At 36.8% G+C, this 13,128-nt stretch overlaps 1 protein-coding gene across 2 annotated transcripts in view; it reads left to right on the plus strand.

The window, feature by feature from the left end:
* The first annotated feature begins 548 nt into the window (after nt 1-548).
* Nucleotides 549-13,128, plus strand: part of CFTR (CF transmembrane conductance regulator) — a 192,751-nt gene continuing 180,171 nt past the window's right edge. For both annotated transcript variants that reach the window (XM_077116506.1, XM_077116591.1), the window contains exon 1: nt 549-726. In XM_077116506.1, the coding sequence (XP_076972621.1) occupies nt 674-726 (53 nt within the window). In that variant the 5' untranslated portion in view covers nt 549-673. The remainder of the gene's footprint in view (nt 727-13,128) is intronic.

A 13,128-nucleotide genomic window follows, 5' to 3' on the forward strand; every position in this document is an offset into this window, starting at 1 on the left:
CGCGGAACTTTCTGGCTTTGGCAAGCTGCATTTTGATACACAAGAGACGCATTTTCGTTCTCTTTTCAAAATGCACCTTGCAAACGTAACACGAACCCGCCTAAGATCTCGGAATAAAGGAGGAGGAGGAAGGCTTGAGGAAGCGGCCTGCGGCGGGTCGGGGGCTGACTCCCCACCCGCGGGGGGCTTCTCCTCTCCAGCGCAGGAGACTGGACCTGAAGAGCGGCCGCGACTGTCTCCTACCTGCGGGCTGGGCTGGGGCTGGACCGGCGGGACGTGGACTGGAAAGAGAGCCCGCGAGGGAGGGAGGCTGGGAGTCAAAACCGGGAAAGGGAGGTGCGGGGCAGCGAGGGAGGGAAGGAGGCAAGAAGGAAGGAGCTGCCGGTGTGCGGGCGGGGGTGCCGAGGGCGTGGAGAAAGCGGCTTGAGCAAATTTGGGGCCGGACCAGGCAGCGCTCAGCTTTGAACTTGGGCCTTAGGGGTGGAGGAAACAGCAAGAGGAAACGGGAGGTGTGTGGGGTGCGGGCGGGAGGGGGGAACTGGAAGCAAATGACATCACAGCAGGTCAGAGAAAAAGGGGCGAGCGGTAGGTAGCGAGAGGAGCAGGGCGAGTTTGGCCAGTAGGAGCTCGAGCCCAGTCTGCCCCGACAGGGACCCCGGCGCCCACAGAGACCATGCAGAGGTCACCCCTGGAAAAGGCCAGCTTCATCTCCAGACTTTTCTTCAGGTGAGAGGGTGACCTGCCCAGAGTTGGAAAGACACGTGCTGTGGAGAGGAGGGGGTGTGTATGGGCTGGGTTTTGGGGCAAGAAGAGTAGTTTTAAAAAAAGATGCACTACCATTCGTTGTTAAGAAAGAAAACGTGGATTTTTGTCGAATGAAATAGAAAACATCAAGAAGGTATAAAGGAATACACTGAAACTTGTATTTGGATAGAGAGCTATTGTCTACTGAAAACTTAAAGGCAGATTCTAAAGACCCAAATATGCTACTGTGCAATTGATTTTCTTTGTTTCCTACGAAACATAAATTATGAAGTTGTTAGTAACAAATATTTAAGTTTAGTCAGTTGTTTACCTCCCTCAATGCATTAGAAACTTGTTTTCTTGGCACACATGCTACAGGTGCCCTGCCTGAGTGTAGTAGGTGCTCAGAAAACATTTGTGGACTGGATTTTGAAATTTTTTTTCCTTAGGAGAGGAATATGTGTTTAAATAAAGTTTTTTTTTTCTGATGATGTTGAGTATTTGTCACAATTCCATTAAACTTTTTTTAAGAATGGAACATATCTTTCGAAGTATTTATCTTTTTTAAAAAACTAATTCTTCAAGCTGTACTTTTAAAGGTAGGGGTCAGAATTGCCATGGATCCACAGCCAAGGAAATAGATACTGAAGATATATCCAACTAACATTTAATAAATTGCACGCTCATCCTGCTTTGCATCTGAAGAGCCATAAAAGCTTGCAAACTTCATCTAAGATTTTTAAAAATAGAGTCTAAGTTCAGAATCTTAGGTAAAGTGTAATTAGATGTAACATTTCAGGTTTGAAATGTTCTTTGGATATGAATCCACTTTGTTCAATTTGTTATACATGTATGAATGAATGAATAGGTACAGTTTTCTCAAGGGATATTACTTGACTCATAATTCTCCAATGAATGGAATAATTATCAGAAAAGTAAAAAATATTATAAATATGGCCACATGTGTGCGTGGGGGGCACGGGGAGGGGGGGCGGTGTCAGCTTTCACATCGCTCATGTTTAATTCTCCACACGTGCAGTAAGCCTGGAATTCAGGTGCTAAAGCGAGGCCATTGACCACTGAAGGGGAGCTCCTCATTGTTGATGCAGGAGAAGGACTTTACTCTTTGGAATCACCTTTTGTATTGATGTTTATAGCACTTTTTGTTACTCCATCTATAAAATGGCCTTATCTGTAGATTTCTTTTTCTACTGCTTACAAAATCAGAATGCTAAGTGGCATAAATAGTAGACTTTTTTTCTATGGCAGGCACAGGAAACGAACCCAGGTCTCCAGCATTACAGGCAAGAATTCTGCCACTGAGCCACCATCACACTGCCTGTGGTAGACCTTTTAAAAGGGGCACTTTGAGGAACCTAAGTATTAATCAGTGTAAGAACAGAGCTTTCAGAAGAATGACTAACCCATGGGTACTTTTAAGTACTAAGTACTAAGGAACTTTCAATTACCTCATTGTTGATCTATGACTAGTTTTTCTTTTTACTGCTCACCTGATGAATTTTAGTATAGTTTTAAAAAAATGCTCTCTGGTTGATTTGGAAAGAAAATGTATTATAATAGCTACTAAGTTTGTTAATCACACACTCATTCCTGTTCTCCAAATTATTTCATAATAAGTTGCTCTAAGAATAGGTGTGTTTTTAAAAGTTAAGTTCTTACTATTAATAGGAACTGACAATCACCTAAAGTACCAGTGGTTATAAACTTCCTTCTGGGCTGTAAATTCTGAAAGGATAAGAAATTTATTTTCTGCATTGGATTAAGCAACTTTACTTAGTGGTCAAGGATGTTAGCTTTAGATTCAGAGATGGTTTTGATTCAAATCCCAAGTCTACTGCTGAGTAGCTATGTGACCGGAGTCAAGTTACTTAACATCTCTGTGTTTTTTCGACCTGACCTTTAAAACTTGGAGACTAATAGGATTTATGTCATGGGGGTTAATCTATTGAGAAAATGCATGTAAAGGGTTTAGCTCAGAAATTGTTAGCTGCTATTATTATTAATAATAGCCTTGTTTTTGGATATTCTTCATAGTACCATGTAACTTGTTTATATAAGATGCTCAATTCATCTTTGTTGAATATAATTTTGTGATTATCAGGTTACTTATGAAATGTGTGGGCCTGTGTAAAAATTTAGTTTAGAGTAAAATTTTATCTAACATAGCCTTACCAGATATACAGGAAAGAAGTCATATGCTTGTATCATATGTTGGTAATTTAGAATATATCTTCCTGAATATGATCTCTTCAGTTTCAGAGTCATAAAGGAGTAAAATTGTTATGGCCTGGATTATGAATTATATTAAGTATCTTTCATTGTATAGATTTTGTTATTGGAATGGGTAATAGGGTTTGGGAGAAAGCTAAGCATTTTCCTAATTTTGCATAGGTTTCACATCAAGCACAAAATTTGAATGGCATTTGAACTGCCATACTGCTTGTATTATTTATAAGCATAATCTAAAAGAGAACCTCTCCACAAAAATATTGAATAGTTTATGAATACCATGTAAAGCAAATACATTTAGTTTAAACTTTTATGAGAATAACATTCATGAAATAGGAAGATAATTTTTAAACTAGAGGTGATGTAGTTGCGTAAAATTTATTATTCATATAGTGGTGGAATTGATTTTTAGATGTGTTTACCATAGGAATTATATTTTTCAATTTAGGCAAGTTTTCAGATTTATATTTTCTGATAACTTTTAAGAGTTATTCAGTTTGTTCTTTTCTGTCTCTTTTCTAATGCCCTGGATTTCCCATATTCTGTTTGATTGTTGAGTGTTAAACCATGTCAGATGACAAAGCTTAAATTTTGGTCACTATATCCATACTAGAGTATTGGTCTATACTCAAGGAATTGTGGGAGCCCCAAGAATCTGAGGGTATAATACCACAGATCTCTTACAAGACTGACTATGGGTAACCCCTATAAGCTCTCTCTAAACATCTCAACTAAGATCAATGGCAAAGACTGTTAGTATCTATTGTGATAATGCAGCAAAGAATTGTGTATTGTGAGTCTCAAGATGATCAACAGATCACTTGGAGTTGTTTCTAAATTAATTTTGCCTGTATCTCAAAATCAAATTCACCGTGAACATATAAAGATTTTTTCATTATAATATGCTTTGTTAACTGCTACTTAGGTTAAGGTATTGTCATTTGAAGGAATGCATTGTAAACTTTAAAGGCAGTTCCAAATGAAGAGAAACGTTAAGTGTTTTAAGCAGTGGAAGCATAATTATATTAAATATATGATAAAAGACCCATTGAGATGCTGATTTTGAAAAGAACCACATTTAGTTATATAAATTAGGGCATAGTGTAAAAAAAGTTCATCACTGTGATTTTGTATTTATACTTTATGTGTTTGCAATGTATAGGAAAATCTAACATTTTGAAAGAGCAATAACATTTCGGCAGTTTGTTGAGATATTCATAAGAGAGATTTGTTGGACAATCAAACAGGATCTGGTCTGGTCCTGATCAATGCACATATTATCTCAGGTTTTGTTTCTCAAACAAAGCCTTGGTTATCCAAATAAGAAATAGATGTATAAAACAGAAGGTCAATATATTAATCTGCAATGAGATAAATCGCTGCCCTGGGTGCCTGCATGCTGTGATGCCTTTTAGTCAGTCCATGAGCAAATACCATCTAATAAGGACAGACCAGGGTTTCCATTCTTTGTCTTGGTGTTATCTCTATAGGATATGTATGATCCCACCTTTGGGACAGGGTCCCCTCTCCGGGACAGTGTTGTTTGAACACTGACAAGTGTTGGCTCCCTAAACCTACTCCTCAATATTCCATTGTAACTATATTCCTTTTGCTGATTATGTTCTGTTATGGTAAGATTTGGATTTTTCAGGTTAGGATACGTGTTAATTTTAGTTGGTTTAATTCTCAGAGTTCTAAACATACCTTTTCTACATAAAATGAAAAAAATGTAATTATAAATATATTATTACATAGTTAATTTAAACTAATTTTGCAAGTTTAAAAAATTCCTCCTTGCTTTTAAAGTGTATTCCAATAGTTTTTCTATTCTACACCTACCCACTTTACTCTCTAAGAATATTCTTATATACTTATAACATTGTCTATAGTATAGCTTTCATATTCAATTTCTTGCTAGAGAAGTGGAATTCTAGTTTTCTTAATGATTCATCAATATTTTATGTTTGATGTGACAATCAAAATATCCCCCAGAGCCAACTGATACACTAGGGAAATCGTGGTTTTCCAGTTTTTCTTTTTATGTCTTGTGGAAAGAAGTAGACTTAGTGTGATAATATTCACTGCATAAATGTTGAAACTTTAAAAAAAAAAGTCCTTGAATGAACACTGCTATAAAATGTATTATGATTGTTGATAATGTATCACAAGAACCTTTAATTTCAGTATGATAGAGCTACACTGTAAGTATAGGATTGCAACACCTTCAGGGAAGGGTGTTAACCACTTAGCATGCAGCTGTATGTTGTTTGTCAAAACTTTAAAAATACCTCTGACTCAAGGGCAATTTTGGCAATTTTGATTCCCCTGATACCTGATACATCTGTATAAGGCATTTCCCTAGAGCAAAATCCTTGCTCTGTGATGAGGTCAGGAAGGGAAAGCAAGGTATGATAGAGGTTTGGTTGTTTGGAGACCCTGACAGAAAAGTTTAATTTATAATTATGTTGTGTGGTATCATAGAGTAAGATGTTACTATGTCAGTTGCTTTTCTTAAGCTTCCAAGAATGAATTTAGTGTGGTTTTTTCAGTGTGAAATTAGGGTTACAAAGTGGCTTTACTGTAGAGCTTTGTGATAGCAAAGAGCTTAAGCTTCTTTTAGCAAGAAGTCTGCAAAAATTCAGTTTCCTATTAGATTGCTTGATGTAGAGAATGATTATATTCTCTAGAGGGAAGAGCACACATGAAGCCTTAAAATAATTTCGAGAGGTTCCCTGTGACCAAACCATAAGATGAGTCAGAAATTTGTGACCAAGGGGCTTGAAAATTCAAATGGGGTCAAATGGACTTGGTGAGCTTTGTTTGAGCTTTAAAATTTTGGAAGTGAAAAGCCACTGATTTTAAGAAGAGGAGTAACATGACTAGTTCAGAATTTGTTGGAGTTTTGTAAAAGAAATGAAGAACTGAGTGACAATAGGGGTGGAGAGAAAGTGATGGATTTGAAAAACATTAAGGAGGTCACATTAACAGTTTTTGTAATTGATTAAATACAGAAGATGAAAGAGAGAGAAAAATAAAAGATAACATCTAGATTTGCTGGCTTGAGTACAGAGTGGATAGTAGCATCACTGAGTGAGGAAATCTAGTTGGAGAAGAAGGCTTGGAGTAAGAGTGGAGGCCTGTGAAGACCCTCACCTTCCCTTTAGAATAAAAAAGGAAATGATGCATTTGACTTAAGGCCAAGAAATAAGGATATTTCAAAGTATTTAAAGTAGTTAAAGGCCAAGTCTTGGTAAGAGACATTAAGGTACCTGAGGCGACAGTCAGAATTATAATGCTTCTCTCTCACTGTTATAACAAAGTCCAAGATGGCATCTAGGGAACTGTTTGAAGGGTCAACTGTTTGGCCTTATTGTTGTATCATTGACCTGAGAGCATGTCAGGCACAAGTAATTGTATTCTAGAGATACCATACTGGTTAATTTTTACTTAGCAATTTGACTTAGAATTTCTTTATCCCTCCAGAATCTCACCATCTCAGACTTGAGTTGTTCCAATCACACAGTAACTTCCAACCTTTAATGAATAATTTCCATACCATGGTCACAACACATCGGATAGGTGATAGAAATTGGTCAAGGTGGTTTGAAGATCTGCTTCGACTTCAGGTATTATCTGTAGTGGCTGAGTAAATAAGAGCACACCTACTTGAAATAATTTCATGTGTTAAATGAAATGTTCACTACTCCTGAAGATGTTGTGTACCTTTGATTTATGTTAAAACTTTGAGCCTTGTTAAACACACACAGAGCTTTCCATTCCCAGCACTGACTACAGAGGTGCAGCCATCTCCTACCCAACTAAACACCCACCCTCACATGCCTAGTAAAGGCTGCGAACTTAAAAAGGCACGCAAGAAATTCACCCAGGACCAGTCAGAACAGTATATCAAAACTAAGCATATAGATAAAACTCTTAGGGTCACTGGCAGCTATGTTCAGGGGAAATGGAGAGGCCATACCTTGGAGCCCAGCACTGGTTATGGGAACAGCAAGAAAATGAAGCCCATATTGGCCAGGATTACCAACCCCAGATCTAGAGGCACCAGAGTAGAGAAGCTATATAGGCAGCTCCTTTTGTGCATTTTATTTATTTTAAACATAGCTATGAACTCTTAGACATAAAACAACATTGTATTTTTGTGCGGTACAATCGTGGCTCAGTGGCAAAATTCTTGTCTGCCACGCCAGAGACCTGGGTTCAATTCCTGGAGCCTGCCCATGCAAAAAAAAAAAAAGCATTATAATTTTATCCACAGTCCATTGGTATGCTTTAGGGTAAGGGGTAGCAAACTTTTTTTCTATAAAGGGCCAGATAGTAACTATGTTCAGGTTTGTAGGCCATGAAGTCTCTGCCATTATACTGAGAAAGCTGCCATAGACAATACAGAAACAAATGGGTGTGTATATGATCCAATAAAACTGTATTTATGGACACTGAAATTGAATTTTATGTAACCTTCACATGTCACAAAATATTATTATTATTATTTTTTTCCAATCATTTAAAAACGTAAAACCGTTTTTAGCTCCTGGGCTATATGAGAGCAGGCGGCAGCCCCATGTGGCCCAAGGGCCATAACTTGCCAACTCTGACTTTATAGTGAGAGTGTGCTGGTGCCCCACCTGAGATAAAGTCTTGGCTTGAGCAGAGGAGGTATGGAATCGGAAACTGGGAGGAACACAGAGAGCAAAGTGGCTCAACTTTATGTAAGTGGAGTTAAAATGAAACTTGCCTCTGCTTCAAGATTTTGCCTGAACCAGCTCCCAAAGAATCCTTTAGGAATGAGCTTTCTGTTACACAATCTGCAGATACTTGTATGAAAAGGCAAAAGTTTTAACTAAAAAAATAATGTTCAATAAATCTGACAGGATAATTACTAAGTGTAGTAAATTGGCATGCACTTATTTAAGTGAATGGTTAAAGCTAGGATGACCATATAATATAGTTTGTCCCCCAAACCTGGATATCTTTGAAATTGAAAGGTGGCAGGAAAATGCTGAAACTGTATGGGATGCTGGAATAACCAGTATAAGCAAATACTGCTCTTTGCACGCTAATTGTAGTTGTGCTTGATAAAGACAAGTTGCAGGATCATTCCATGACCATAAATTTAGTGCCAGATACATTTGGTTGAAGTTTAACAGAATTAATGGTCATGCCTTGACTATTAGACATACCTTACCCATTCTCTAGACTGGAGACACTAATGCATCTACTAATTAAAGTATTCATGTCAAATGTTTTCTATATATCCAAGGTAAAGAACACTGCTGTTTAAAGTATCTGTGAGGAAGGACCCATTTGTTTGTTTGTTTATTTTCCAATCTACTGCAAATATATACATGGGTCTTTTACACTGACTAACATGCAGCTGGTACCAAATGGGACTCAGGTGCAATTTCAGCAGCACCCTAACTGGTCTATACCTTATCCAATAAGGTGAGGCCACTGATATGATCTTGGGTGTTAGGGAAATGTCCACTTGCTATAAACATTTCAAAACGCTCTTAATTTCAGCATTTAACCTTGTGGCAGACTAGCAGTGATCAATGGGCCACATTTCAAATAGATCCAATGACATAGGAACAACCACTTAAAAATTCTAACTGCATAAACTACTCTAGCATAAAATTCTCAGCCCAAATTTTGATAAATAAGATCTAGTCAATTTAAGTGCTTAGGTAGTATTTTCTTTTAAAAATGAAAATTAAATAAGCCTATTTTTTCTATTAGCAAGTTTATTACTGTAGCTCATTTTATGCAACTGATTCAGTGATAATTTAGAACATTTGCATCACCTATGAAAAGAAATAAAAAGGAAAAAAAAAACATATATCCCATACCCCTTATCCCTTCCTCTCATTGACCTCTAGTATTGCAATCTACCCAATTTTTTTTTTTTTTACCTCTTACTGCTCCCCATTATGTATTTATTTTTTGTTCTTATTTTTCACTCATCTATCCATACCTGGACAAAGGGAGCATCAGTCACAAGGTTTTCACAGTCACACATCATTTGGTAAAAGCTATATACTTATACAATCATCTTCAAGAATCAAAGCTGTATACTTATACAATCATCTTCAACCGTTTCAGGTACTTCCCTCTAGCCTCTGTAATACACTATAAACTCAAAAGGGATATTTATACAATGCATAAAAACAACATCCAGGATAACCTCTTGAGTCTAAAATCTCTCAGTCACTTAGCCTTCATTTTGTCTCATTTCTCTCTTACCCCTTTTGGTCACGAAGGCTTTCTCAATCCTATGATGCTGGGTCCTGACTCATCCCTGGGAGTTATGTTCCATATAGGGTGGAGGGCAATGAGTTCACCTACCAAGTTGGCTTAGAGAGAGAGGCCACATTTGAGCAACAAAAGAGGTTCACTAGGGGTGATTCTTAAGCATAATAATAAGTAGGCTTAACTTCTTCTTTGCAGAAATGAGTTTCATAGGGGCAAGCCCGAAGGTTGAGGGCTCAGTCTATTGAATTGGTTGCCCCCACAGCTTGTGAGAATATCAGGCATTCCCCACATGGGGAATATTTAGTATTTCCTCCTTTCTCCCCAGTCCCCCAAGGGGAGTCTGCAAATGCTTTTTATTCTCTGTCTAAATTACCCTGGGATGTATTGAGGCATTACAAATAGCAGGCTCTTAAAATATACTTGTTGAATTGAATAAAACATGACTCAGTATATAGCTACACTTCTGAAATTCAATTTTTGGGGAAATTTAAAAATTAACTTGTAATTATGGAATTATGAAGACTTTGCATGTGATATTCTTAAGATAAAATGTATAGTGTTGAATTAAAAAAATAGTTTTACCAAATCCACATGTTCTGAAGTAAAACATAAAATAGGAAAACTTTTTAAATTTTGCTTTCTTGGGAAGTTCACAGTATCTTCTAGGAAAATTCTAGCTTATGCCAAAACACTATTATTTCTCTAGAGAAATAATAGCCAACTTTGCTGTAGACAAGCTTTTCCCCTAGAAATATTTTTTCACTTCAATTCTTATGTGAGTACTGAGGATGCCTGATAGCTTAATTTTAAGCCAGATTATTAAAATGCTTATTTCTGAAATTTCTTACTAAACGTATGTACCAAAATTTACTTTTTTTTAAAAAAAAATAAGGCTCTTTAATTATTTTTTTTATTTATGACCTCTGGATACATTTATCAATGAAATAATAAGTATAATGACCAAATATTTATTACCAAAAGCACTTTACCCCTCAACTGAAACTATAGTTGACTTCTAAAAACTGACATTAGCTTCTTTTCTGCCTCTTTTTAACCTGATACCTTCCAGAAAATTCAATATATAGCTTGTATATATTCGCTATGAACAAAAATGCATAAAGCAAGTAAATCCCTTTGGATTAAATTGATTATGAACCTAACTTGGACCATAATCATGAATACAGTTAGAACAATGTGCTTACAGAAATTGATTAATTAAGAGAATAAAATATGTAATTCTAATGAGATCCAAAATTTTTTCCGTAGTATTAAAGAGTTTATAAAACTGGTGAAATTAAAGCTCAAATGGAAAAATCCCAGTAAAATGAGAACTAAGTTGTTTTTTTTTTTGCATAGGCAGGCACCGGGGAACCGAACCCGGGTCTCTGGCATGGCAGATAAGAACTCTGCCTGCCGAACCACCATGGCCCACCTTGAGAGCTAAGTTTTTATACAATAATATTTTATTAGCCAGAAACCCAACCACTATAAAATAAACTAATTAATGGAAGAGTGATGACTTTGAACCCAAAGTGTGGTTTTTACTCATTCAGTTAGCGTAAATATTGAGACCCTGATATATGCCAGGAAATAGTAGTTTGAAAACTCTGAAAACAAATCAAAATTAATTATATATTCTAATCTTTATTTTATTGGAATTTTCACGTTAATATTTTTAATGATGCAGTTTTTCTTTGTGGAAAAATTGTACCTCTATACTTCTATAGGTTTTACTGTTTCTCCATTTAAGGAAGGGGTTCTAAACTTTTTATCAGTTTCCAGAACTGTTGTTTATATACTAGACATCTCACATGGTAAGCAAACAAGTTTCCCAAGCTATCAATATCATTCCGTGACAGCAAGAATTGTTTGCTGTAGGTGAATTTATTTTCAAAAACACTTCCTATGAAATGTAAACGTAAGGTCATTTCATTTAGAAATGTAAACTGATCTTAATCCTTGAGCACAGTCTTTGGATTCATTGAAGGGTTAACTTAGTACCTTGAAGAGTTTTAGACTCATGCAAGGCTTTGGTGATCCAGCTGTTTCTGCTGCTGCCAAAGATAGCAGAATAACTCTCATATTTCTTTCCTGGGTCACACTCCATCGCTCCAGACACTTCCACAGCAATGCAGAGTTAGGCTCTGTGACTAGAGGATACATATAAGTTATTAGTTAAAAACAGTGAACTTCCAAATCAAGTGTGAATGAAAATTTCCTCAAATTTAAGTTATCTTGTTGAAAGGGAAATTTAGTTGGAAATAGGATAAAGAAATTCTTCAGGTAGTGGCTTATGTTTTAAAATTAGGAGCTCTCACTTCATAATTATCATCATTTTCTATAGCTCTGGAGCAGTTTCGCAAATTGTCTTCTGCTCTAAAAATATACTAAGTTTTAGAAATTTAACTATATCTATATCTATCTATCTATCTATCTGTCTGTCTGTCTGTCTGTCTGTCTGTCTGTCTATCTATCTATCTATCTAATGTGCTGTCTAAGGTATGTATCTATCTGTCATCTATCTACCTAATCTATCATGTTATATATGCAGGTTCACTCTCCATACCTGCTAAATAAGAATCTCTAGGAAAAGGAGAGGAGGAGGCAAATGCAGTCTGCTTTTTCCACATTCCAGGTTACTTGCTTTGCCCACTGAAGTTTGAGAACTATAAGGTCAATTTTAAGAAAATGAGCTTACATGGCTATACAGCTGGTTTTCAACATTAGCTGGCATAACAATTCCCTGGGAGGCTGGGTCCCAGTCCCAGAAATTTTAATTTACTATCTGGAGTAGGTAAATTAAAACTACTATCAGGTGTTTGTACCTTTAAGAATGACCCCCCCCCCCCACCAACTTCTGCCACTGGCTACTTTTAATACTGGTGGTGCGCTGACCACATCTGGTGAAAGCCTAGACTGAGCAAAAATTCATATCCAGGGTAGAAAAGCTATGGATGTTTTTAATGCCATTTACTGAAATTCAACCCATTGCATTTCTGACTCACAAGTCTGGGATAGGGCTTGGGGTACATAGTTTGCAAAAGTGTCTGGAAGATTCTGATCCCTGGTTCCAGTTAAAAAAAACACCAATAAGGCAAGAATCAAAACTTGCCAGTTTATCGAATCTCCATCCCTTAGATCATAACTACATATTTGAGGAGAAGGACAGGATGAAAGATTATGCCACATAGTCATAGACAGTGGGATATGGGATATGGAGGTGGTTACATATCTCAGCTCCATTAATCTTTATCCCGACATCTTTCCTTTTCTCAACCTTAGGGTTCAAGGAAGAGAATTTTGGAAGTTTACTATTCTTCAATAAATCAGCAATAGAAAGACAGATATAGTTCAACTTGCCACAGAATTTTAAATTTTCACTTAAGTAGTTCTTGAAGTCTGCATCATCATATTGTCTCAGATAATAAGGTCTTTTTATTCTCTAAATGTCTAGTTAAGAGTGAAAGATGTGGTCAGCAAAAAAGCATGTCAATAGCCAAATGTTGCCACATAGAAACAGCTAAGTTGCAATGAAAACTTTACGCAGACCATACTTCTTATCCTTATTTGTTCTATCCAGGCTTTAGCAATCATCCTTCAGTCTTTCGTTTTCCAAATCCAGCCTCCTGTCAATTCTTACTCATTCAGATCTCTTGTGTCAATTGTTCTCCTGAGGTACCACATTTACTCATCTATGCTTGCCAACTTTGCCCCTCAGCTATGTTCCAGGATCATTTACATCAGTGTTCCTCTGAAGGCCACCCATCCCTCTTTGGTGTCCTGTTCCAATCACCAATCTTAGTTCTTCATTCATACCATCTGTTTCTCCATGATTACTCCATTCTGTTTCTTGGGGGAATACCACCT

The sequence above is a fragment of the Tamandua tetradactyla genome, chromosome 1, assembly GCF_023851605.1.
Source record: "Tamandua tetradactyla isolate mTamTet1 chromosome 1, mTamTet1.pri, whole genome shotgun sequence".
Taxonomy (NCBI): domain Eukaryota; kingdom Metazoa; phylum Chordata; class Mammalia; order Pilosa; family Myrmecophagidae; genus Tamandua; species Tamandua tetradactyla.